Genomic DNA, 27692 nt, shown 5'->3' with positions numbered 1-27692 from the left:
ACACAACGTGCCAACTTCACTGGTTTTGGGTTTTGTATATTGACATATTGAGCTGCTGCATCGCCTCTGAGTTGGTGAAAGTGAATCTACATTCTGCCATCTTGCCTGGATAGTAGAAGGTTGTGGACATAAACCGAGAAGTTGGTCGACTTTGACATCCAACTTAGACACGGAGATGGCGAAAACATTTTTTAATTTTTTGTGAGGATCCTAATCATGTAAACGGGAAGATATAAACATCCCATCAGTTGGCATCCCAGTGAGAGAAGACGGTAAGTGATTGTTTTATAATGTTCGTAGTTTGTTTTCTTGTTTAGCACTGAGCAATACTGCTACATGATGCTTAGTGTTTCACTAAAGCTGGATCTGTTTAGCACACAGCTTTTAAAACTTGTTAATCCTCCTCCGTATATTCAGGTTCAAAATTATTAGGTTTCTGAATAATCTTTTGTCCCATTGTCGTCTTTGACGTCTCCTTAATGGGGTCTGCCATGATTGGTAGTGTTGATAGTGAACGAAAAAGCGAACTTTGTGATACGTCTGTGAAATGAATACGGCGTCATCTGCTTAAAATGAGCAAAATAGGTAAATATGACATGTTATGATGAATTTTAGTACATTATATATATATACTTACAGCATGTATACTTAATGTTAATGGAGGTTATGGGTGTTTTTTTACAGCGCTTTATCGGCGTAGAAGAGCGAATCCCTTACCTCTGTTGTTAGCTGACTCTTGCTAAAATTAAATTACGAATTAGAACGCATAAACAAAGTACAACATATGTTGCTGTCTTGCATAAGGATTGTGAATGATCAGCAAAATCTCCATAAAAGTACAGTTCCCCTTTAAAGATAGCAAAACCAATACAATGTGTGTCAATCTGAACAAAACATCCGCATCCTAACTAACAAAGCAATTTAATTGCATATCTAATGTAACCTCCTTGAGATAATTAATTTATTTTTCATTATTAAACCTTTTGAGGGTGTATACTTACCATATCTTTAAAAAAGTATGTACACATGTTCGACAAGACAGCAGGCACCAAAACCACCACAGACCGTCAAAATAGGCAGTCAGGAACTAAGTACACAGAGTACACTTGATTATGCCAAATATAACGGTGTGAACGCTTCATTAATTTGTAAACCTTCGAGCGTTGCCATTTTTGACATCCCACAGGTGAACAGGTGGGTGCCATGATTGGGTATAAAAGCAGCTTCCATGAAATGCTCAGTCATTCACAAACAAGGATGGGGCGAGGGTCACCACTTTGTAAACAAATGCGTGAGCAAATTGTCCAACAGTTTAAGAACAACATTTCTCAACAAGCTATTGCAAGGAATTTAGGGATTTCACCATCTACCGTCCGTAATATCATCAAAAGGTTTAGAGAATCTGGGGAAATCACTGCATGTAAGCAATGATCTTACGACCTTCGATCCCTCGGGCGACATCAGTGTGTAAAGGATATCACTACATGGGCTCAGGAACACTTCAGAAAACCACTGTCAGTAACTACAGTTGGTCACTACATCTGTAAGTGCAAGTTAAAACTCTACTATGCAAAGCCAAAGCCATTTATCAACAACACCCGGAAACACTGCCAGCTTCGCTGGGCCCAAGCTCATCTAAGATGGACTCATGCAAAGTGTAAAAATGAGGGCACATTTCAAAATAGTTTTTGGAAACTATGGACGTTGTGTCTCCGGACCAAAGAGGAAAAGAACCATTCGGATTGTTCTAGGCCAGGGGTTGGCAACCCAAAATGTTGAAAGAGCCATATTGGACCAAAAATACAAAAACAAATCTGTCTGGAGCCGCAAAAAATGAAAAGCCATTTTACATACAAATATTGTGTCATGAGATATAAATTGAATTAAGAGGACTTAAAGGAAACTAAATGACCTCAAATATACCTACAAATGAGGCATAATGATGCAATATGTACATATAGCTAGCCTAAATAGCATGTTAGCATCGATTAGCTTGCAGTGACCAAATATATTTGATTAGCACTCCAAACAAGTCAATAACATTAACAAAACTCACCTTTTTGCATTCATGCACAACATTAAAAGTTTGGTGGACAAAATTAGACAGAAAAAGATGTGGCATAGAACACGTCCTAGAGAGTCAGAGAAAGTTGTACATGGAAAACAAACTACGGTGAGTTCAAGGACCGCCAAAATTAGTAGACAAAACGGCGTTTGCCAAATACTCGAATCAGTGAACCATGTTTAATCTAAACAGTGTGATTTATAACAATTAGGGAGGTTTGTGTCATGTTTGTCCTACAGAAACCATACTAAAACAAAAAATATTTTTTTTTCCCCTCATCTTTTTCCATTTTTCATACATTTGTGAAAAAGCTCCAGAGAGCCACTAGGGCGGCACCATGCGGCTCTAGAGCTGCGGGTTGCCGACCCCCGTTCTAGGCGCAAAGTTCAAAAGCCAGCATCTGTGATGGTATGGGGGTGTATAAGTGCCCAAGACATGGGTAACTTACACATCTGTGAAGGCACCATTAATGCTGAAAGGTACATACAGGTTTTGGAACAATCCAAGCAACGTTATCATGGACGCCCCTGCTTATTTCAGCAAGACAATGCCAAGCCACGTGTTACAACAGCGTGGCTTCATAGTAAAAGAGTGCGGGTACTAGACTGGCCTGCCTGTAGTCCAGACCTGTGTCCTGGGCATGACGTTAAAGTCCATCCGGCAGTGGAGGCTCCTCTATGGGGTCTTGGGGCACTAGGAGGTTAACCCCTTTACTACTGTTACCCCAGGTGGCCCTTGGCAAAGGCCTAGTACAGGGGTCGGCAACCCAAAATGTTGAAAGAGCCATATTGGACCAAAAATACAAAAACAAATCTGTCTGGAGCCGCAAAAATTAAGCCATATTACATGTGTCATGAGATATAAATTGAATTAAGAGGACTTAAAGGAAACTAAATGACCTCAAATATAGCTACAAATGAGGCATAATGATGCAATATGTACATGTCGCTAGCCTAAATAGCATGTTAGCATCGATTAGCTTGCAGTCATGCAGTGACCAAATATGTCTGATTAGCACTCCACACAAGTCAATAACATCAACAAAACTCACCTTTGTGCACTCACGCACAACGTTGGAAGTGTGGCGGACAAAATGAGACAGAAAAAGAAGTGGCATAAAACACGTCCTAGAAAGTCGGAGAAAGTTAAACATGTAAACAAACTATACGGTGAGTTCAAGGACCGACAAAATAAGTAGGACAAAGCGGCGCTCGCAAAATACTCGAATGAGTGAAGCATATTTAATATAAACAGCGTGCTTTATAACAATTAGGGAGGTTTGTGTCATGTTTGTCCTCCTACAGAAACCATACTAAAACAAAAAAATAGATTTTTTTTCCCCTCATCTTTTTCCATTCTTCATACATTTTTGAAAAATCTCCAGAGAGCCACTAGGGCGGCGCTAAAGAGCCGCATGCGGCTCTAGAGCCGCGGGTTGCCGACCCCCGGCCTAGTACCTGACTGCCCCCTAGCCAGGGATACGGTGAAGACCTCAACGGCGGAGCAGGCGGAAGACGGTAGATTTAAGAACTACCACAACGGCTGCGATGGCGGAAGAAGGCTGCAGCAGAAAAGGGTCCCCAGTCGTCTTGGACTCCATGCCACTGGACGCTGACCCGATTCTGTCAAGGATCTTGTGGTGACTGTCTGTGCACCAGTGTCCCCACGTAAAACAAAGTCACGCACAGGCATCCTCCATAAAGGGATACACCCCTGCCAGGAGGATCGTCATACTCGTTCGAGAAACCGCCGATAATAAGTCCAGACCTGTCTCCCGTTGAAAATGTGTGGCACATTATGACGCTTAAAATACCACAACGGAGACTGTTGAACAACTTAAGCTGTACATCAAGCAAGAATGGGAAAGAATTGACTTCCCGCGACCCCGTAAGGGACAAGCGGTAGAAAATGACTGACTGACTTCTTTTTACACTTGTATAACCTTCAGACTGTGGCCAATCTCATCACTGCCTCCAACATTGAATATTTTAGACTTTCCGTGCCCGGCTGGCATCTCTGAAACTTCACACGGCTTGAGAAGTCCCTGAAATTCATCAGGATGACAATGTCAGCGTGAAGAAAGCGGAGCACGCCGTGCAGGCAGAAGGCAGAAGGAGACTTTGAAAGTGAGGCGGATGTCTGTCCCTCTTGCAGGACGCCCGTTCACCCCCGCCCCAAAACATGTCCAAATCGCTCTTTCGGGAAGCAGCATCAGCAGCCCACACAGCAACAGCTGACATTTCCACACAGGCAGGACTTTTTGACTTCCATTCACACGTCTTTTACCGCCCGTTTCCTTTGTCAGGATTCCTGTCCAGGCTTTTGTACACCTTTGAAAGCAGACCTACACCCACTGCACACTTCATTAGGTACGCCTACACAATGTACTGAAGAGTTATTCATGCAACATCTCCTGTCTTTCAAATAAGTAGTGCACTTACAATACTTAGGCGTGGGTATATTTTACATTTGACCCGATACAGTACAAATTCCAGATACCTGGTAATTGTACTCATTTTTGTATCTTTGTGTTCACGTTGTAATATGTGCTATTTTGTTTATTGATAGAATACATACATTTATTGGAATATTTAAAAGTGAGCAGTTGTCACAACGTGAGTTAAGTAAGGCTCCACTTTTCCAAAAATGCGAGAGATTGATGCTAATATACATTGGCTTTGCTATTGACATGCTACTGATCAACAATAGCGATTTTAAAAAGCAAATGACCCAAAAAGTGATCCAAAATGAGTTGAGTAAGGCTTCACTTTTCCAAAAAATGGGTTAGCTTGATGCTAATATACATTAGCTTTGCTATTGACATGCTACTGATCAGCAATAGCGATTTTAAAAAGCAAATGACCCAAAAAGTGATCCAAAATAAGTAAGGCTTCACTTTTCCAAAAAATGGGTTAGCTTGATGCTAATATACATTGGCTTTGCTATTGACATGCTACTGATTAGCATTAGCGATTTTACAAAGCAAAAGACTTAAAAAGTGCTCCAACATGAGTTAAATAGGGCTCCACTTCTGCAAAAACGCGCTAAATTGATGCTAACATACTGTACATTGGCTTTTCTATTGACATGCTACTGATTAGCATCAGCGATCATAATAAGCAAATGACTCAAAAAGTGCTCCAAAGTGAGTTAAGTAAGGCTTCACGTTTCCAAAAAACGGGCTAGCTTGCTGCTAATATACATTGGCTTAGCTATTGACATGCTACTGATTAGCATTAGCTATTTTACAAAGCAAAATACCTAAAAAGTGCTCCAACACGAGTTAAATAAGGCTCCAATTTTGCAAAAATGCGCTAGCTTAATGCTAACCCACATTGGCTTTGCTATTGACATGCTACTGATTAGCATTAGCGATTATAAAAAGGAAATTACTTTAAAAAACGCTCCAAAGAGAGTTAAGGCTCCACTTTTCCAAAAATGTGCGAGATTGATGCTAACATACATTGGCTTTTCTATTGACATGCTACTGATTAACATTTGAGATTTTAAAAAGCAAATGATTTAAAAAGTGCTCCAAAGCGAGGTAAGTAAGGCTTCACTTTTCCAAAAAATGGGTTAGCCTGATGCTAATATACATTGGTTTTGTTATTGACATGCTACGTATTAGCATTAGCGATTTTAAAAAGCAAATGACTCAAAAAGTGCTCCAAAGTGAGGTAAGTAAGGCTTCACTTTTCCAAAAAATGGGTTAGCTTAATGCTAATATACATTGACTTAGCTATTGACATGCTATGATTAGCATTAGTGATTTTAAAGAGCAAATGACTCAAAAAGTGCTCCAACGTGAGTTAAGTAAGGCTCCACTTTTCCAAAAGAATGGGCTAGCTTGATGCTAATATACATTGCCTTAGCTATTGACATGCTACTGAGTAGCATTAGCGATTTTACAAAGCAAAAGACTCAAAAAGTGTTCCAAAGTGAGTTAAGTAAGGCTTCACGTTTCCTAAAAATGGGCTAGCTTGATGCTAATATACATTGGCTTAGCTATTGACATGCTACTGATTAGCATTAGCGATTTTACCCAGCAAAAGACTTAAAAAGTGCTCCAACATGAGTTAAATAAGGCTCCACTTTTGCAAAAATGAACTAGATTGATGCCAACATAGATTGGCTTTGCTATTGACATGCTACTGATTAGCATTAGCGATTTTCTACATGGCAATTTCAACACCTTCAATGTGTTAATGAAAACTATAACTAAGGTGCACGTTACTATGGTAACGTGGGCGGTATAGCTCGGTTGGTAGAGTGGCCGTGCCATCAACCTGAGGGTTGCAGGTTCGATCCCCGCTTCCGCCATCCTAGTCACTGCCGTTGTGTCCTTGGGCAAGACACTTTACCCACCTGCTCCCAGTGCCACCCACACTGGTTTAAATGTAACTTAGATATTGGGTTTTCACTATGTAAAGCGCTTTGAGTCACTAGAGAAAAGCGCTATATAAATATAATTCACTTCACTTCACTACTATCAAACAGTTGGTGTGTAATAAGTACAATACTTACAGTATTAGCACTTTATAGGGCGCAACAACAACAAAAAAACAACATGAACTGTACACTACTGTCATCTCACATCTTGGACTTGCAGCTGAAATTGCAACTTAATGACATACTTACAAATGATACAATGATGATAATAAAACAAGATATAACAAATGGACAGCAGTTATAATTCAGTTAATTTTTAAATGTTGCAATAAATAATTAGATTTTATAATCAAAAATATGTATGTCTATGGATCTTGTCATTCATCCAGGTCATTCAGTTGTTCGCAACTGGACTGTTTGGTTTGTCCTAAAACGTTCCGCCTCTCATCCAAGTAGGCTTCATAGGTCTTTGGCATTAAGTTGAATGTGCCAGTCTTATCTTTTGTTCAGTCCTACAAAGTGTTGATACTGTAAGTACTGTACTTAATACACACCAGCTGTTTAATTGCAACATGCATCCGAGTTGTAGTTTTTAATGACCAAATATGAAGGTGTTGAAATCAACATGTAAAATCACTAGTAGCATGTATCTGGGATACCCAATGTCAATTAGCATGCAGCTAGCGCATTTTGAAAAGGAGGGCTTTACTTTTGAGTGATTTCTAAAAGGCATGCTTTTTGAGAAAATTAAAACATGAACTGCGAATACACCTGTTTGCCCAAAGGTATCCATATGATGTATGTGATAATGTTAAATTTATCGTGAAACATTACCTTGTACTACAGACAGGATTCGGTCAGTACTTATGAAAGTACAGAATGGGTACCCATCCCTAGGTGTGGCATAATACTACAACATAGAGCTGGGCGATATGGCTGAAAACTGTAGTATGATATAAGTCAATATAGATAATTATTTATATTTTTTATGACCTATCGAAAATAAGGATAAGGAGAAAAATATATTAAATGTTAACATTTTTATTTCGAATGTAACCTTCCTCTGATTATAATGTCCTCGACTATCAAGGCAGAAAGGAAAGGAAATGTCAACACAATTCAACAATAAGCTCTTAAAATGAAGGTGCAAAAATAAGGAATATGCAGGAAATGTTTAATAAAGTGTAAGAAAATAGTGAAAAGTGTGAAAATGTAAACATAGAGAAACCTTCTATGTTCTGCAGGTTTAGTGCCAGGAAGTTACAGCTGTGCTCTAAGGGGTGAGCACGGCTAAGACCTGTGCCTTGCGTCATTTACAGACCACATCGGTCTGACTACGGTCCTTTTGAAAAAGTAAAAAAAAACTGCCATACTGTCCAGGTGACTTTTCCTCTTTTATCCACAGTTTCTTCATTTTCACTTTCTCTTCTCACTCCATGCAAAGAATCAAACGGCAGACAACAAGATGGCGCAACCAAACTTGTTAGCTGATACTGTTACCTGATTGGCTGTTTTTGATTGATTGATTGAAACTTTTATTAGAAGTTTGCACAGTACAGTACATATTCCGTACAATTGACCACTAAATGGTAACACCCAAATAAGTTTTTCAACTTGTTTAAGTCGGGGTCCACGTAAATCAATTCATGGTACAAATATATACTATCATCGTAATACAGTCATCACACAAGTTAATCATCAGAGTATATACATTGAATTATTTACATTATTTACAATGAGTTAGCGTCTCACTGCCACTGACCGGTGATCACTTCCTGAGAAACCTGGGAAGAACTACAGTATGTTCTGCAGGTTTAGTGCCAGGAAGTTACAGCTGTGCTCTAAAGGGTGAGCACGGCTAAGATGGTGTGATATTACCGGTCTTGGTAGGGACCAGTGCTTTGCATCATTTACAGACTACATCGGTCTGACTACGGTCCCATTGAGAAAAAAAAAAATTGCCATACTGTCCAGGTGACTTCTTTTTTATCCACAATTTCTCTCATTTTCACTTTCTCTTCTCACTCCATGCAAAGAATCAAACGGCAGACAACAAGATTGCGCAACCAAACTTGATGGTTTATACTGTTACCTGATTGGCTGTTAGCGTGTCACTCCCACTGATCAATGATCACTTCCTGCGTTGCTCGTTTACCAGAGAGCGAGTGCCTTTGTTCATGCAACCAACCTTGCTTTGCAACTTCCATTTTTTTTCGACGATAAAGAAAAAATTATATATATATAACGTTTTATTAAATGCATTTTTTATTGACATCGATTACGTGTCTATTGCAATATATTATAATAATTTTATTGCCCAGCCCTACTACAACATATTATATTTAACACATGCGTACCCCAGTAAGAGAGCCCGACAGGAAGTTCTGCTGTCCTTCAAAATAAGAGATAAGGTGTTCTTTAAGCTGTAAAGTCCTGACACTTTAGCCACTTCTCTCCATGATAACCTCTCTGACGCCAGCCGACACACAATCACACACACACGGGCGCGCGCACACACACGCGCGCGCACGCTGCTGTCACAGCTGAGAGCTTGACAGCATGCGAGCTGTCAGATTTGACGTGGAAGAAAGAAAAAAAACAACCCAGACTGGGCGAGTACAGATTGAGCGCTGGAAAAAGGCGAGGTGACAGATCCCGACCAAAAATACCAGCCTGGTCACAAAGGAGGTGGACTGCAGGTTGCACGTGAGCAGAAGAAGGGTCAGTGAAGGGAGCGGCCGTGTCACAGATGAAACACAACAAATTGGCTGGCGAAATAAGATCAGGTGGAACAATAACCAGGTCTCAAATCCAGCAAGCACACAGGTGGTCTCTCCATCAAAACTAAACATTTGTATCTTTGCATGGACACATTTTGATTAGGGATGTCCGATAGTATCGGACTGCCGATATTATCGGCCGATAAAAGCTTTAAAATGTAATATCGGAAATTATCAGTATCGGTTTCAAAATTATCGGTATCGGTTTCAAAAAGTACAATTTATGACTTTTTAAAACGCCGCTGTGTACACGGACGTAGGGAGAAATACAGAGCGCCAATAAACCTTAAAGGCACTGCCTTTGCGTACCGGCCGAGTCACATAATATCTACGGCTTTTCACACACTCACAAGTGAATGCAAGGCATACTTGATCAACAGCCATACAGGTCACACTGAGGCTGGCCGTATAAACAACTTTAACACTGTTACAAATATGCGCCACACTGTGAACCCACACCAAACAAGAATGACAAACACATTTCGGGAGAACATCCGCACCGTAACACAACATAAACACAACAGAACAAATACCTAGAACCCCTTGCAGCACTAACTCTTCCGGGACGCTACAATATACACCCCCTGCTACCCCCTAAAGAACCCCGCCCCCCCTAATCCCGCCCACCTCAACCTCCTCATGGTCTCTCAGGGAGAGCATGTCCCAAATTCCAAGCTGCTGTTTTGAGGCATGTTAAAAAAAAAAAATGCACTTTGTGACTTCAATAATAAATATGGCAGTGCCATGTTGGCACTTTTTTCCATAACTTGAGTTGAAGTTGTTCTCTTATTTTGGAAAACCTTGTTACATTGTTTAATGCATCCAGTGAAGCATCACAACAAAATTAGGCATAATAATGTGTTAATTCCACGACTGTATATATCGGTATCGGTTGATATCGGTATCGGTAATTAAGAGTTGGACAATATCGGAATATCGGCAAAAAAGCCATTATCGGACATCTCTAATTTTGATGGTATGCTTAATAAGTTACACTGATTTAAATTTGCACAATTTAACATGTCCAAGAAGGAGTCCAAATAAGCAGGGTACCCTTTAATACCAATTTAATCCTGTCCACTCCTGATTATTCATTCATTCATCTCCAAGCCAGTGGTACCTCAACTTAAAGTACCAGTAGAGTGGAAAAACAAGTTGGCTTTATATGCTTATTTGTGTTTCGTTGTATCATATTGTGTTTACAATCCGCAAAGTATGCGAAAACACTCTTTAAACATCACAAAATGCCAAAAATTCAGTCGGCCATTTTGAATATTCCGCTCCGAATACCCTCGGCATCTCCGACCACATTATTAGATCAGTCATACTGGAAATATGCAAACATTGGAAAATAGTGCTTTTTTTATGCATTCTAAATCGTAAATAAATAGCTAACAGTTGAGTCAACAGAAACATCCAGGAACCGTTAATAATACTCTATTTACACGTCGTGACCTGAAAATTAGTCTGTGGAGGGGGGCGTGGCCTGTGGGCCTGCAGCGAAGCGGGGTGTGCCAGGACCGGCCTCGAAGTCAGCGACAGGTGCGTAGATGGCCCAGGTGGGCCTTATTATCTAATCACCTGTCGCTTTGTTTAAGCAGCAGCCGGGGAGGAGAGGTAGTTGGAGCTGGTGGAGAGCGAGAGCAAGACGGACAGTCACAAAAAGACGATTGCTGAAAAGCAACAGAGAGTCATTATTGGAAAAATAAAACTGTATTGTGCACCTGAACCGGGCTCTCATGTCGGTACTTGGTGGTCTGAAGAACCCCCTGGAGGGCAACCTCAACATAGTCAAATATGAGTGATATTGTTATTATAAGCGCTAACACAGACGGACTATTTTAGCGGCGCATTGATAGCAGTCAGCTAATGCTAGCTTACGCTGACACACTGAGCCGGCGGCTGCTTCTGTTTCGGCTCAAACTTGCTAAAAGTGAACTCTAGATTATAATTCATTGCATCTCTCACCTGGTAGTAGACAAATGTGACAATGGACCGACAGGTTGGTCCACTTTCACGTACCCCGAGATGGCGGAAAAGACGCTAGCTACGGCAACTTTTTTTTAACTCTTTGTAAGGATTTCGATAGAATCTTCATCTAAACGGAATTGACCTAAACGACCTGCTCAGTGGCCTTGTGGTTAGAGTGCCCATCCTGAGACTGGAAGGTCGTGAGTTCAAACCCCGGCCGAGTCATACCAAAGACTTTATAAACATGGGACCCATTGCCTCCCTGCTTGGCACTCAGCATCAAGGGTTGGAATTGGGGGTTAAATCACCAAAATGATTCCCGAGCGCGGCCACCGCTACTGCTCACTGCTCCCCTCACCTCCCAGGGGGTGACCATGGGGATAGGTCAAATGCAGAAGTTAATTTCGCCACACCTAGTGTGTGTGTGTGACTATCGTGGGGACTTTAACTTTTTAACTTTAATTACTGTATGTGAGCGTGGAAATATTACAGTAAGAGTCTGTTTTATTATGGTTTAAAATGGTTAGTTTGTATTTTTAGCACCTAGCAATGCTACATGATGCTATAGTATCACAATAAAGCTGCATCCATCACCCGGCGTCTGAAAATTATTGCTCATCCTCTTTGTGCTCGGGCTCAAAAATATCCGTTTCTGGATCATAATTTTTCCAAAAGTAAGCGTTGTTGGCTCTAACGAAGTTTGCTTGAATGTTGGGGACTGCGTGGAATCCGGAGGGTTCCTGGTTTGATCCCTGGCTCCTTGAGCAAGACACTTCACCCTTTCTCCTGCTGGGTCATGGTTGAGGGGGTTCTTTTTAATACAAAACATTAAAAAGAAGACACTCCAAGCAAAGACATAGAATACATCTGGTGTCATTATGATCACATGACCCGTTGCCTCCTCAAAAATCGATTTTCGCAGGTGGCACAAAAAAGGCGCCGCTTTCACCGCCACATTACCAGCGCGGTTTGGACGGCGGGGGTGTGCGCTTCTCGCCCACGCCGCCGCTAATAAGACAGATCCATCAGGAGAGAGCGAGGGGACAATCTAACCTGCCTCCTCGTCACACAGAGATGGAGCGAAGTGTCCAAACGAGGCGAGGAGGAGGAGGAAGAGGTAATAACAGCAAGCAAGCCGGCCGTCGATGGGAGTAAAGGCAATAAACATAATTTGTACGCATTCACCCCGTTTTATAAGAAACAAAACTGGGGCTGTGATTGCAAGAACGTTATTGTTTTTCAATGATCAATACCAAAATAAAAAAAGGGGATCTAAAGTCAATTTTAAGTTAATTTACTCATAATTTATCATTGTTAGTGGTATCTGTCATATACTTTGCACTTCATAATACAATGTTTATGTCAGCTGTACTCCTGAAATAATAAATAGTCTTTTTATTCTTTAATCAAACTGCAGGTATATCAGCAAACCTAATTAAATACTTTTAAATGCCACTTAAAACAAATGTAATGCCCATGTCAAACTGCGGTTGGTTACTAAACACCACAGTCAAAAGCTTACAATTGTCAGTATTGACTAAATTGCAAGCATTTGAGGGAGGATAATTAAAAACTGTGGCCAATTATTTGATTGATGTAATAACAATGCAAGTAAGCCTTTCAAAAGCAATAAATATATTTGTCATACTGTTGTATTTACTACCTTTGTAATTGGAAGGTCAATAACTTAACTAGATGAGGCAATTCCTGAAGGAATTGCGTGTGAATGCTCCAATGTTGAAGTTGAACTGAAATGCTGATAGAATGTAGTCTGAATGTAAGAATAGTTTGAATGTTGGAATGGTTTGAATGTTGTAGAGTTTGAATTTCCAGGAGAAACGGAATTTGGTTTGGAACTTGGGAAAGTGTTAGTTGGATGAGGGGAATGTGTTGATGTTGGAATGGTTTGAATAGGTTGAAAAATGTGGTAATTGTGGAAGTTTAGTGGCCTTGTGGTTAGAGTGTCCGCCCTGAGATCGGTAGGTCGTGAGTTCAAACCCCGGCCGAGTCATACCAAAGACTATAAAAATGGGACCCATTACCTCCCTGCTTGGCACTCAGCATCAAGGGTTGGAATTGGGGGTTAAATCACCAAAATGATTCCCAGGCGCGGCCGCCGCTGCTGCTCACTGCTCCCCTCACCTCCCCTCCCAGGGGGTGAACAAGGGGATGGGTCAAATGCAGAGGACACATTTCACTACACCTAGTGTGTGTATGTGTGACAATCATTGGTACTTTAACTTTTAACTTTAACTTCAAAAATGGACCAAATGGGGAATATGTCCCTGAAAACTGGGAATTCTTGGCAATCCTGGAATTTTTTTTAATTCTCGAAGGAGAGCACACAATTTTAAACAGGCTGAATATTTTGGAGTTGGAACGGTTTAAATCGGATGAAAAATGTGGGAGTTGTGGAACTTTGAAGAATGTCCCATTGATTTAAATGGGAATTACCAAAACATTTGGAAATTTCAGTAAAAGCGGGAATTTTTTTCAAAATGGACTTGAATAGTCTGAATGAGTTGAAATGGTTGGTGTTGAAATTTGTCAAATCGGTCGAGAAATGTTGAAATAGTAACATGTTGAATTGAGAAATGGTATTAAGGAATCCCTGGAATTTTGGGAGAACCGGGAATTTTTGAAGTTCAAAGAACAACTTTGTTTTTTGTCCTGATTAAGAGAAATGTTTTGACGGTGGAACGGTTGAAGTGGGTTGAAAAATGTGTGAGGAGTAGTTGCCAGAAAAAAGGGTGGAACTAGGGCTTTGGAAAACCAGGAATTCTGGAAAATCCTGGAATTTTTTTGAACTTGGAAAAAGGGTAGTTTGAATTTCCAGGATGGTGGAATGTGTTGAAGGTGAAATGGTTTGAATCGGTTGAAAAATGTGGAAATGGCAGAAGTTTGAAAAATGGCCAATTTATTTTGAATGGGGAAAAATGTCCCGGAAAACCTGGAATTCTGGGAAATCTGGGAATTTTGGGAATTTGTCAAGGGAAAGCCCGCGATTCCCAAATAGGCTGAAGAGTTTAAAGTTGGAACGGTTTGAATCGGGTGAAAAATGTGGAAGGTAGAGCGCGCCAAAATCTGGAGTAGAGGAAGAAGAAGAAGTTGAAGAAGTTTAATAAATAGATGAATTTTGGTGTAGAAAACCATATGTTATCAATTATCCTAAATCGGCAAACAAACAAAACAATAAAATGGACTCTCAAGCTCTGTTAGCAAAAATTTGCACTTTAATAAATATTGATCATCTTTTTCACCTCAATAAAAAAACGGGTCATATGGTTTGTTTTGTTGTCTCTTTTGTTGCCAGTTCCATCTTGCTAGTTCGTCCGTGCTGATGGGCTCATATTGCCCGTTCAGTTTGAAGATGAACTATTCCCACACATGGACGTTTGGCTTTAGAATCGTATTTTTTGCTCCTGACGTTTGTCACGTAGTCGTGCTTCTCACTGGTGAGTGTTAGCTAGCGGTCCCGAAATACTCGCGCCGAAACAAAGATTTTTGATGACTGCCAAGAGGTTCCACTCCGCTCATTGAATTCTACTGTCAAATAAACGTGCTGTAGAGTGCTAAGAGCGATGCACAGCGTGAGAGCTCGTGCATCCAGTTTGATAGTCAGGGACGAAGAAAAGAAACACGCACAGACGTAGCAATTCATGATTACGTTAATTTTTTATCGTTGAATTAATTGACGTATTGACCCAGGTCTACAGTTTTATGACATTTCTTAATGCCTCTAGACCAGTGGTTCTTAACCTTGTTGGAGGTACCGAACCCCACCAGTTTCATATGCGCATTCACCGAACCCTTCTTTAGTGAAAAATAAAATGGTTTTTTTTCTTCAAATTCAAGACAAAGTTATATGTTTTTGGTAACACTTTAGTATGGGGAACATATTCTAAGTAACAAAGACTTAATTTAGAGTTATTTGGTTAGGGTTAGAGGGTTAGGGCCAGGGTTATAATAAGGCCATGCCGAATAAGGCAATAATAAGTACTTAATAATGACTAGTTAAGAGCCAATATGTTACTAATTTGCATGTTAGAAAGCAACTAATTAATGGTGAATATGTTCCCCATACTTAAGTGTTACCATGTTTTATTACTGGTGCACAAAATGAACCGTGCATGAACATCACCTCGTTCAAAGAACAAAACCAACACAGTGCATAAACTCACAACAAATTACACACCTGCAAATCAGTCTGACTTCTGCTGTTGCCGTATCCGTAATACGCCGATAGGGAGAAGTTTTTATTTACAAGATGAGTCGGGTGTGTCTTGACCTCCGCCGAACCCCTGAGCCTGACTCACCGAAACCCTAGGGTTCGATCGAACCCAGGTTAAGAACCACTGATTTACACGATGAGTCGGATGTGTCTCGCCCTCCGCGGCGGAGGGTCCGCCGAACCCCTGAGGCCGACTCACCGAACCCCTAGGGTTCGATCGAACCCTGGTTAAGAACCACTGCTCTAGACATTGTGTTTCATGCTTTTTAATAACGTTTAAGGACTTAATTTACGCAAAATCTGTTCCATGACTTTTAATGCTTTTTATTGACCTACGAAAACCCTGTTTTAAGAATTATTTATCACAGTGGTTCCCAACTGGTTTGGCTGCAGTGCCCACAATCAATCACACTGTTTGATCTGAAATTGAAACAGTCACGACGACCACAAGTTTCTCCGATTTCTTTTCGTGTTTCTTAAAGCCAGAAAGTTGACATTTGAAATGACTATAGTTTTGTGTCATGTCTCTTATCTGCTTTTTCTTTTTTTTAATTCAAAATTAAACAACCGGATAAACATCCTCCAAGTCTGCTGATTCTATCTATTGCCAAGGGTCGTAATCACTTGTTCCTTATCTCATTTCTGACATTCCTGGAAGTTTGATTAAAATCCGCCCATAACTTTTTGAAGTTATCTATAGTGGAACGAAAGACAGAAAGAGTGAACACGCTCGTCTTTCTTTACTATATTTTCCTGTGTGAGCTAATGTGGGGCCGCTAGCATACACACACGGAAGTTGAATGTGAAGTAACGTAGTAGAAATGATCAGGTTCAGCACCAAAATGTGATCACTTGTTCCTTATCTCATTTCAGTTTTTGTGTTATTTTGCTACCTAATTTAACTAATAAAATAACATCAATGATTATGTATATATATATATATATATATATATATATATATATATATATATATATATATATACACACAGTGTATATATATGTGTATATATACACATATATGTATATATACACAGATATATACATATATTTGTGTATAAACACATGTACACTTTTTTGTATACATACACAGATGTATACATATATCTGTGTATGTACACATACATATACACATATACTGTATATACATACTGTATATACACATGTATATACACATACTGTATATACATACAGTATATACACATGTATATATATATACACATATATACATATGTATATACACATGTATATATATACATATATATACATATACATATATATATACATATATATACACACATATATATATATATACATATACATATATATATATATATACATATACATATATATATACATATATATATATACATACATATATATATATATATATATATATACATATACATATATATATACATATATATATATATATATATATATATATATATACATATATATATATATATATATATATATATATATATATATATATACATATATATATACATATATACATATATATATATATACATATATATATATATATATACATATATATATATATACATATATATATATATATATATACATATATATATATATATACATATATACATATATATATATATATACATATATATATATATATATATACATATATAATATATATATACATATATATATATATACATATATATATATATACATATATATATATATACATATATATATATATATATATATATATATATATATATATATATATATATATATATATATATATATATATATATATATATATATATATATATATATATATATATATATATATATATATATATATATATATATATTATTAGAGATGTCTAATATAAAATACAATTGTTTTCTTCCTACTCCTTTTCGGACATGTTTAATTGTGCAAATGCTGATCTGATTTGAAACTTTTTGAAGCAAGGTCAAAATAAAGCAAACCATTACCATGACCATATATATATATATATATATATATATATATATATATATATATATATATATATATATATATATATATATATATATACATATATATATATATATACATATATATATATATATATATATATATATATACATATATATATATATATACATATATACATATATATATATATATATACATATATATATATATATATATATATATATATATATATATATATATATATATATATATATATATATATATATATATATATATATATATATATATATATATATATATATATATATATATATATATATTTATTAGAGATGTCTAATATAAAATACAATTGTTTTCTTCCTACTCCTTTTCGGACATGTTTAATTGTGCAAATGCTGATCTGATTTGAAACTTTTTGAAGCAAGGTCAAAATAAAGCAAACCATTACCATGACCATAAGTTCATTCAATATAAAGTTCACATTATTTAAATTTGTGCTACAGAATAGTTGACATTCCATTTCCAACTTCCAGCATACAGCAGCTAGCATGTAGCACCACATATCAACAGCTACTCTTGCATGAAAATATGAATTTAATAACAACCTGAGGTAAATGTATGAAGAAAAACAGTGAAAAGTCCCTTTAGAAGTGAGGGTTCAAACTGTGAGACGGTTTTTAAACTGATTGGAAGTAATAAGCACGCCACAGCAGAACTCAGCGCCCTTGACCAATCAACTGTGTTAATGCGGCAAAATAAAAGCAAAACAAATGGTGACATTTTGAGTAAACATGCATGAATGTAAGAACCAGCACTAGGACAAGTCAAAGAGAAGGTGAGTATTTTTGTTTTGTTTTCAGCACCTTCATGCACAACGCACATTCTGTGAGGGACCACACATCATGTGAATTAGTCATACCGCAGGCAGTCAAACGATCAACATTTTTAATCACATTTGGTCAAAAGTTGTATTTTTTTGTTTGGTTGTTTTTTAACCACTTTATTGCATTGATTTCACAGAACTATACAATATATTGTCTTTTAACATTGCCCCCCAATATACATACATGCATACATTTACACATATGTAAGTCTGATGGCTGTCGGTATGAACATATACACGCACGCACGCACGCACGCACGCACGCACGCACGCACGCACGCACGCACGCACGCAGCACGCACACACACACACACACACACACACACACACACACACACACACACACACACACACACACACACACACACACACACACATATATGTTGAATTTGTGCTGAATTTCCCCCAGGGATCAATAAAGTACTTTCTATTCTATATCTATATATATATATATACACTACCGTTCAAAAGTTTGGGGTCACATTGAAATGTCCTTATTTTTGAAGGAAAAGCACTGTACTTTTCAATGAAGATAACTTTAAACTAGTCTTAACTTTAAAGAAATACACTCTATACATTGCTAATGTGGTAAATGACTATTCTAGCTGCAAATGTCTGGTTTTTGGTGCAATATCTACATAGGTGTATAGAGGCCCATTTCCAGCAACTATCACTCCAGTGTTCTAATGGTACAACGTGTTTGCTCATTGGCTCAGAAGGCTAATTGATGATTAGAAAACCCTTGTGCAATCATGTTCACACATATGAAAACAGTTTAACTCGTTACAGAAGCTACAAAACTGACATTCCGTTGAGCAGATTAAGTTTCTGGAGCATCACATTTGTGGGGTCAATTAAAAGCTCAAAATGGCCAGAAAAAGATATAATTTTTCGTCATTAATAAGTGTACCTCGACAGTATGGTAGTTTTTATTTTTTTTATTTTAAAAAGGACCCTAGTCAGACTAATGTGGTCTGTAAATGATGCAAGGCTGTTGGAATTGTGCCGTTTGTTATCATAAGATTGGTAATAAAAGTTAAAAATAGCGTTAGACTTTGTGTGATTTCTTCTGGCGGCTACAATACATTATATTACTTAAATTTGTTTTCAGGTTATTTTCAAGGTGTGCCGGTGATGAAAATGCCGTGGCGGCGCACCACATTCAATTAAGGGGACACCCTGAATATATTGTATCTTAATAATAATGAATTAATACAATTTTAGAATATGGCAATGGGATTAAAATGGCCCCTGGACAACACTTTAAATACCAATAGTCTCTACTATCGTATTTTCAGGACCCACAACATATTTGCAGTGAGAAAAAACATCCGAGACAAGTTCGGCTTTTTGTTCTTTGAGTCTGAATCTGATCTGAAATGGCCACGCTGCAGTCAGTGGTCAAAATGTTATAAGCTATCTTTGTTGCAAGATTGAGGTTTGCGTCTCACAGCGCAACAAGAGCAGCCTGATTTGAGATTGTTTAGGAGAAATCAAACATCACTCACTGTTCTTTTAGGTGGAAAACATCTACGTTGTCGGGAGAAACGTGGCCAGAGACAGGATGGCAAAAGGTGGTGGTCCTCTGGTTGTGACTGAGGTGGGAGAGACAGGAGATGGGGTTAGTGAAGCTCGCAAACAGCACAAACATCACTACAACTGGGCCCCCTCCGCCCTCTCGCCCCACCCAACCCAGCTAGTGTGGAGTCAGCAAAAATGAGTGGACGGAACATGCCGGGGCCTCCGTGGCTCATAGAATCACTGAGTGGTGAGTGCATAACGGCAAAGAAACATGGCGGACAAGTTTAAAAACGAGAGTGGTAGAAGAGGAAGCCAGTAAACATACAGCAGGAAATGACGATCACAATAATATCTCCTTTTTAATGGTGAATTGCAACTACTCAAGGTATTTTTCGGTATTTCTCAGTTTGAAAGCACTGAAAAGACAAAGTGAAAGTACAGAAATGCTCCAATTGAGACTATAAATAGCCAGTCTTTATTGGAACTTCCTGAAGGACATCGGTTGAAGAACCAACGCTGGTAAACAACAATAGAGCACATCAAAGTAAATCACAGACGTTACACAAATATGCCCACTTGCGACCTACAAGATCCCACCTCAAAGCCTTTTTGTCGAACGTAACGCAAGAAAGATGGCGGACGTTCAGTCAACCCAAGTCTTTCAGGCTAAATTCACACTAGAGGTCGATTCCCATGTTTGTGCCCATATTTGACTCGATCCCTTGTTTTGAATTTTTTCAAATCTGACCCAGACCTCTTTCGTAAGTGGCTATGAATCCGATATGTGGGAGGAGGTAAACACACTTGGAGATTTATACCACAGTGGGGAAACCATGTGGTTGCAGTGCTGACTCAAAAAGTCCACATAAAACACATGAAAACAAGAGGGAAACATTAAAGAACACAAAAGACATAAAATATATGAAAATAGTACCAAACTAGGGCTGCAACTACGAATCGATTAAATCGATTAAAATTGATTATAAAAATAGTTGGCGATTAATTTAATTATTGATTCATTGGATCTATGCTATGCGCATGCGCAGAGCTACTTTTTTTTTTCTTCCTTTTTTTATATAAACCTTTATTTATAAACTGCAACGTTTACAAACAGCTGAGAAACAATAATCAAAATAAGTATGATGGCAGTATGGTGCCAGTATGCTGTTTTTTTCCCCAATGAAATACTGGAAAGGATAGAAATGTAGTTTGTCTCTTCTATCCGATTATTAATTGATTAATCGAAGTAATAATCGACAGATTAATCGATTATCAAATTAGTTGTTAGTTGCAGCCCTATATCGAACTGATGCAACCAGCTGCCACTTCAGCGGCGCTATTTCTACATACAGCGACAAAAGTAAAACGCAACGAAAAACCCAAAATGAGCAATAAATAATACATACTGCGCACATTCGATAGCACCATGCGTAAACAAACAGGACAAAAACACCATCTCAATTAGGGATGGGTACTGTTCACATTTGAACCAATACGGTACCAATTCCCGGTCCCTGGGAATCGATACTAATACCGATGTCGGTACTTTCAATAAATAGTAATTGTGTTTTAATTAATTTTTGACATATACAGTCCATGAATACAAATATACACATGTCAATTTTTATTTGTTCCCCAAAACAAGTAACCTACAAAAAGTATACATAAAATAAATATGTATTTTTTTAGTAAAATCTACACCAAAAAAATTAAAAATAAAAATAAATGTATATTTTTTTTTTTTTATAGTAAACTCAAATTTTCATATTGCTACATTTAAAAATGAGCTGATTGTGGTAACTGCTGTCTAGTTGTTATATCTTGTTTAATTATCACATTTCTAAGTCTCATTTGCAAGTATAACTATAAGCTGGAATTGCAGTTACAAGTCCAAGACGTTAGATGGCAATAATGTACAGTTTTTGGTGTAGTTTTGTTTTTTGTTGCGCCCTAGAAAATTGTTAATACTGTAAGTATCATACTTATTAGGCACCAGCTGGTAGATTGTAATGTGCCTCTTAGTTGTAGTTTTCGTTAACAGATTTGGAGGTGTTGAAATGGCCATGTGAAATCACTAATGCTAAATCAGAAGCAACTCAATAGCAAAGCCAGTGTATATTAGCATCAAGCTAGTTCATTTTTGGAAAAGTGGAGCCTCACTTAGCTTTTTTTGGAGCGTTTGTGGGGATTGAAAATTGCAACAAATAGGTAATTTGGCTAAGTCTAAGTTAATATTGCTGATCAATTTGAATGTATTATTATTATTATAGTTTATTCACTTTTATTTTCCAGTATCAAATGGTTCAAGTCAATCAAAAAAAGTTAATAGTTTAAATAAGGATTAAATTGGTTTTTTTTTCTAAATTTCAGGCAAATTGACGCACTTGAAATCTTTGCTGTTGGAGACTAAAAACAATGTTAGTAAAGTTATTTATTTGTGTTTTCTTTATTGATAATAAGGATACAATGTTATGCAGAGGTGTTCTTGAAACAATAACTTATTTGGGGGAGCTCGACAGAAAATAATTTTTAAAAAACACTGTTTTAAGTGAAGGAACATACACTGTTACTCTTATGAATTAATATTATTGGATTTGTTATAAGCCAGTTTTTAGATGTCTTTAAACAGAGTGTATGGCAGGGGTCTCCAAAGTGCGGCCCGCCAGCCTCTTTAATTTCGCCCACGAGACGTCATGAGTTCAACAAATATTGCAACGTGGTGTGCTTTCAAATTAACCTAAAATAACAGGCGGTCTCTGGATGCTACATAATTGCTGACATTTTGTGGACAACGTGAGTAAATAAGATCAATGAACTTTGAAAGCACAGCATTTACTTAAATGACACAACCCAAACAACCTTCCTTAGTCAGGGTGCAAAAAAAAAATGCAACTAATATAAATGTCAACACACATGGTCACACATAACACAATCTGCTCACTGAACATTGTGGATAGTATGAAAAACGTCCAAACACCATAAACAAAAAATTCAGTACAAAAAGTACACCCATTTAAATGCATTAGAGTGCATGATGGGAAAAATGTAAAATACTCTCTCCACATTTATCCATGTTTGGCGCATTTTAGCTGCTTGATATTTCTGGTTGATTACAAACTTTGAAGAAAGTCGTCACGGAAGTAAACAAGGTAGGAGTCCAACTTGCACATACTCTTAATGTCAAATTATACTAATCATACATCCATCATATTAATATAATATGTACCGTATTTTTCGGAGTATAAGTCGCTCCGGAGTATAAGTCGCACCGGCCGAAAATGCATAATGAAGAAGGAAAAAAACATATATAAGTCGCACTGGAGTAGGGTTGGGTATCGTTTGAATTCGAACGATTCCGATTCCGGATCTTTGTTTCGATTCCGATTCCTGACGGTTCTCGGTTCCGATTCTTTTAAGAGGCAGGGTCAAAAATGAGCAAGCTAACCTACAGTCTTTCTGAATGAAATAGTCTGACATTCTCCATCAATTTTAATTCTATTAACTTTTTATGAACTTTACTATAAATTCCTCACAGGGCTGTTTTCAACTCGAATATAAATATCAAATCTATGAACTTGAATATAAATATTATAAATTATGAATACATTTTCCCAGGGGTACACTTTCCTCAAGAGAGCTTTATTTTTGAAAACCTCATGAAAACACATTTACACACAAGTGTATGATGCTGCAGGAAACCTCATGAAAACACATTTACACATAAGTGTATGATGCTGCAGGAAACCTCATGAAAACACATTTACACACACAAGTGTATGATGCTGCAGGTACTTAAAAATGTTACCGGGCTCCCACTGATGGGCTAACCTGGTGCAGAAAAGCAAATAAACAATAAGAAACAACTTGCAAAACCCAGTCCAGATTAGCAGCAGGTACAGTATAAAATCAGAGACAGTTTTTGTTTAGGAAAATGACCATATCCGCCTTCTCAGGCAGGATGTGTGAGCGTTCTGGACAGATAGTGTCTCCTGCTGTGGAAAATACACGTTCGCTGGGTGTGGAAGAAGCTTGAACGCATAAATAGGAGAAAGCGAGATATGACAGCAAAGGATAAGTCTTTTGTTGGTTCCACCGGACCACCATCATGCAGCAGGGTCGTCAGACATAAGTATCGGTGGAACGTCCTGGTACATCTGCAGCTCTCTCTCCACTCGTTTCTTGATGGACATGGAGCTCTGTTATTTCCCGGTTATTCCATTTTGTTTTGTAAAGTAAAGCCACACTTTCGACCGCCGACGCCCGCTATCCATGCTTGAGCTTGACTGACTCGCTCGGCTATGCTAACACTTCCGGCGGTGGGCACTTCTTCGTTGGTGTCCGGGGCTTCTTCTTCCGGTTCGGCGGACATATTTTTTTCCGGTCGGTGGACTGGTATCGAAAATAGGAATCGAAATTTAAACTTTTGAACGATTCCGGGAGAATCGGAAAGTTAGTCCCGGTTCCAATCGATACTCGATACTCGATACCCAACCCTACACTGGAGTATAAGTCGCATTTTTGGGGGAAATTTATTTGATAAAACCCAACACCAAGAATAGACATTTGAAAGGCAATTTAAAATAAATAAAGAATAGTGAACAACAGGCTGAATAAGTGTACGTTATATGACGCATAAATAACCAACTGAGAACGTGCCTGGTATGTTAACGTAACATATTATGGTAAGAGTCATTCAAATAACTATAACATATAGAACATGCTATACGTTTACCAAACAATCTGTCACTCCCGATCGCTAAATCCCATGAAATCTTATACGTCTAGTCTCTTACGTGAATGAGCTAAATAATATTATTTGATATTTTACGTTAATGTGTTAATAATTTCACACATAAATCGCTCCTGGGTATAAGTCGCACCCCCGGCCAAACTATGAAAAAAAACTGCGACTTATAGTCCGAAAAATACGGTACGTGTATTTTATGTGGCAATCCAAATGTTGGCCATATTACAACATCAAGTGGTTACAATCTACCCTTAAAAGGAGAGAAGAGGAGGGAAAAGTTGTCATTTTCAGTAAGTGCGCAAAGACAGTGATATCACAATTCTGTCCGCAAGTATTCAGCGTACAGAATATTTATTGAAGTATTCCATTTTAGATCCATTATACCAGGAACTTTATGGACAACCTTCCAAGCTTGACCTTCGCGACAAATACCGAGTTCAGGAGGTCAAGGCTTGGTCTTACGTGGACACTTTGGTCACACAAACACACATGCTCAACACATGATCCTCCCCTGACATGCTGCACCTGCCGCGTCACAGACTGTTTGTCCTTGTCGCCACGGCGACGGGAACAAAACACGCCGATGGCTTCTAATTGGTTTGATGGAAATTCTTCTTTATCTAAGAACGGGGCTTTGGGTTTTAACAAATCAGAAACTTTGTGAGGAAGTACTAGTCCTGGTGGAATAATCAGCAAATCGAATGCTTTTTAATGCAACTTAAAACAAAAGTAATGCTCACGTCCGCTGCAAATCATTGTAATACGTAGTCAAAAGCATACAATTGTCCGTACAGACAACATTAAACAATAATAATGTTCCATCCATCCATCTTCTTCCGCTTTATCCGAGGTCGGGTCGCGGGGGCAGCAGCCCAAGCCTGATAATGTTGAGTAGTTGAAAGGTTTACATTAACTGTGACCAAATTAAGCACTAATGTAATCATAATATTTATGCAAGTAAGCCTTTCAAATGCAATAAACATATTTTTCATTACTGTAGTATTGTGTAATTGGAAGAAAAACATAAAAATAGAATGGACACATCCTCACCCTTTCCATCCTTTGTAACTGAGCTACTGTGTGGAACAATTTCCCTTGTGGATCAATAAAGTTTGTCTAAGTCTAACATTTGTCAGCAAAAATTGCACTTCATCTTGAAGTGAAGTGGGGGGTTTTTTCGGGTAGTTTATTTTGTTGTCATTTTTTGTTGCCGATTGCAATTGTGTGAATTTTTAAAATGCTTTTGCACCTCATGTTTAATGCTTTTTAATGCCATTTAAGGCCTTCGGTTTCACAAAATCCGTTTAAAGACTTGTAATACTTTTTATTCAAATGCAGAGGACAAATTTCACCACACCTAGTGTGTGTGTGACAATCATTGGTACTTTAACTTTAACTTATTGACCTGCGGAAATCCTGACAGTTAATAATTAATAAAAATGACCTGATGTCTATTTGTGACATGGTTGGTACCCCCAACAAAAAGCAACATGGTGCCAATTAGGACTGGGTACATCGGTACTCAACGCTACAAATGTTTGTTACTTTTGTGTGTGTTAATAAATAGTCATTGTTTTTGATAATAAAATAAATTTTATAAATTGTTATATCTTGTTTTATTATTACATTTCTGAGTCTTAGTTACAGTTGCAAGTCCAAGAAGAAGATATTAGTAGTGTAGAGTTTTTGTGTGCTGTCTAGCCTTTCGTTGCGCCCTAAAAAGTGTTAATACTGTAAGTATTGTGGTTATTACACGCCAGCTGTTTGATTTGAACGTGCATCTTAGTTGTAGTATTCGTTAACATATTTGGAGGTGTTGAAATCGCCATTTATAATCGCTAATAGAGATGTCCGATAATATCGGACTGCCGATATTATCGGCCGATAAATGCTTTAAAATGTAATATCGGAAATTATCTGTATCGGTTTCAAAAAGTAAAATTTATGACTAAAACGCCGCTGTACGGAGTGGCACACGGACGTAGGGAGAAGTACAGAGCGCCAATAAACCTTAAAGGCGCTGCATTTGCGTGCCGGCCCAATTACATAATATCTACGGCTTTTCACACACACAAGCGAATGCAACGCATACTTGGTCAACAGCCATACAAGTCACACTGAGGGTGGCCGTATAAACAACTTTAACACTGTTACAAATATGCGCCACACTGTGAACCCACACCAAACAAGAGTGACAAACACATTTCGGGAGAACATCCGCACCGTAACACAACATAAACACAACAGAACAAATACCCAGAACTCCTTGCAGCACTAACTCTTCCGGGACGCTACAATATACACCGCCTGCTACCCCCCCCACAACTCAACCCCGCCCTCCCCAACCCCGCCCACCTCAACCTCCTCATGCTCTCTCAGGGAGAGCATGTCCCAAATTCCAAGCTGCTGTTTTGAGGCATGTTAAAAAGAATAATGCACTTTGTGACTTCAATAATAAATATGGCAGTGCCATGTTGGCATTTTTTTCCAAAACATAACAACAAAATTAGGCATAATAATGTGTTAATTTCACGATTGTATATATATTGGTATCGGTTGATATCAGAATCGGTAATTAAGAGTTGGACAATATTGGAATATCGGATATCGGCAAAAAATCCATTATCAGACATCTCTAATCGCTAATATTAATAGGTAGCATGGCAATAGCAAATCCAATGTATATTAGAATCAAGCTAGCAGACTTTTTGGAAAAGTGTAGCCTTACTTTACTTTTGTTGGAGCATTTTCCGAGTCAATTTTCTTTGTTGGCATGGGAAATTTGCAACATTACCTAGAGGTAGTTTGGCGAGGTCCGCTCTCAGTGCTGCTGGAGTGATCGCCAAGTGCCGAAGTACGAAGAGGCAACCTGGCAAGACGGCGCACCCCGACCCAGGTACAGTAACATGGCACAGTTGGATTTGATGTGAATCGGTGCCAGGGAGGACCGCCGGGGGTTTGGCCGGTGCCAAAAAAAAAAGTACCGGTTTTGGTGCCCAGCCCTGTATTTTGCTGCCATGGCAACAAACTGCACTTGTGTGATTAACGCGCGTGTTGATCACTGTGCGACCAGATGTACAGTAGACTTAGGTGTTCCTAACTGATCTGTTGAGTGGGGCTTCTCGGAGTCAAAGGTCATGTC

The 27692-nt window shown here is 38.2% G+C and overlaps 1 protein-coding gene across 9 annotated transcripts in view; it reads right to left on the bottom strand.

Moving 5' to 3' along the window:
* LOC133646902 (pleckstrin homology domain-containing family A member 7-like) overlaps positions 1-27692 on the bottom strand; it is a 264138-nt gene that overhangs the window by 100218 nt on the left and 136228 nt on the right. For all 9 annotated transcript variants that reach the window (XM_062042809.1, XM_062042812.1, XM_062042810.1 and 6 more), the window contains one exon: positions 19791-19877. In XM_062042809.1, the coding sequence (XP_061898793.1) occupies positions 19791-19877 (87 nt within the window). The remainder of the gene's footprint in view (positions 1-19790; positions 19878-27692) is intronic.

Source organism: Entelurus aequoreus, linkage group LG03 (assembly GCF_033978785.1).
Source record: "Entelurus aequoreus isolate RoL-2023_Sb linkage group LG03, RoL_Eaeq_v1.1, whole genome shotgun sequence".
Lineage (NCBI taxonomy): Eukaryota > Metazoa > Chordata > Actinopteri > Syngnathiformes > Syngnathidae > Entelurus > Entelurus aequoreus.
The sequence above is the reverse complement of the archived record's forward strand: the minus strand, read 5'-3'. Positions and strand labels throughout refer to the sequence as shown.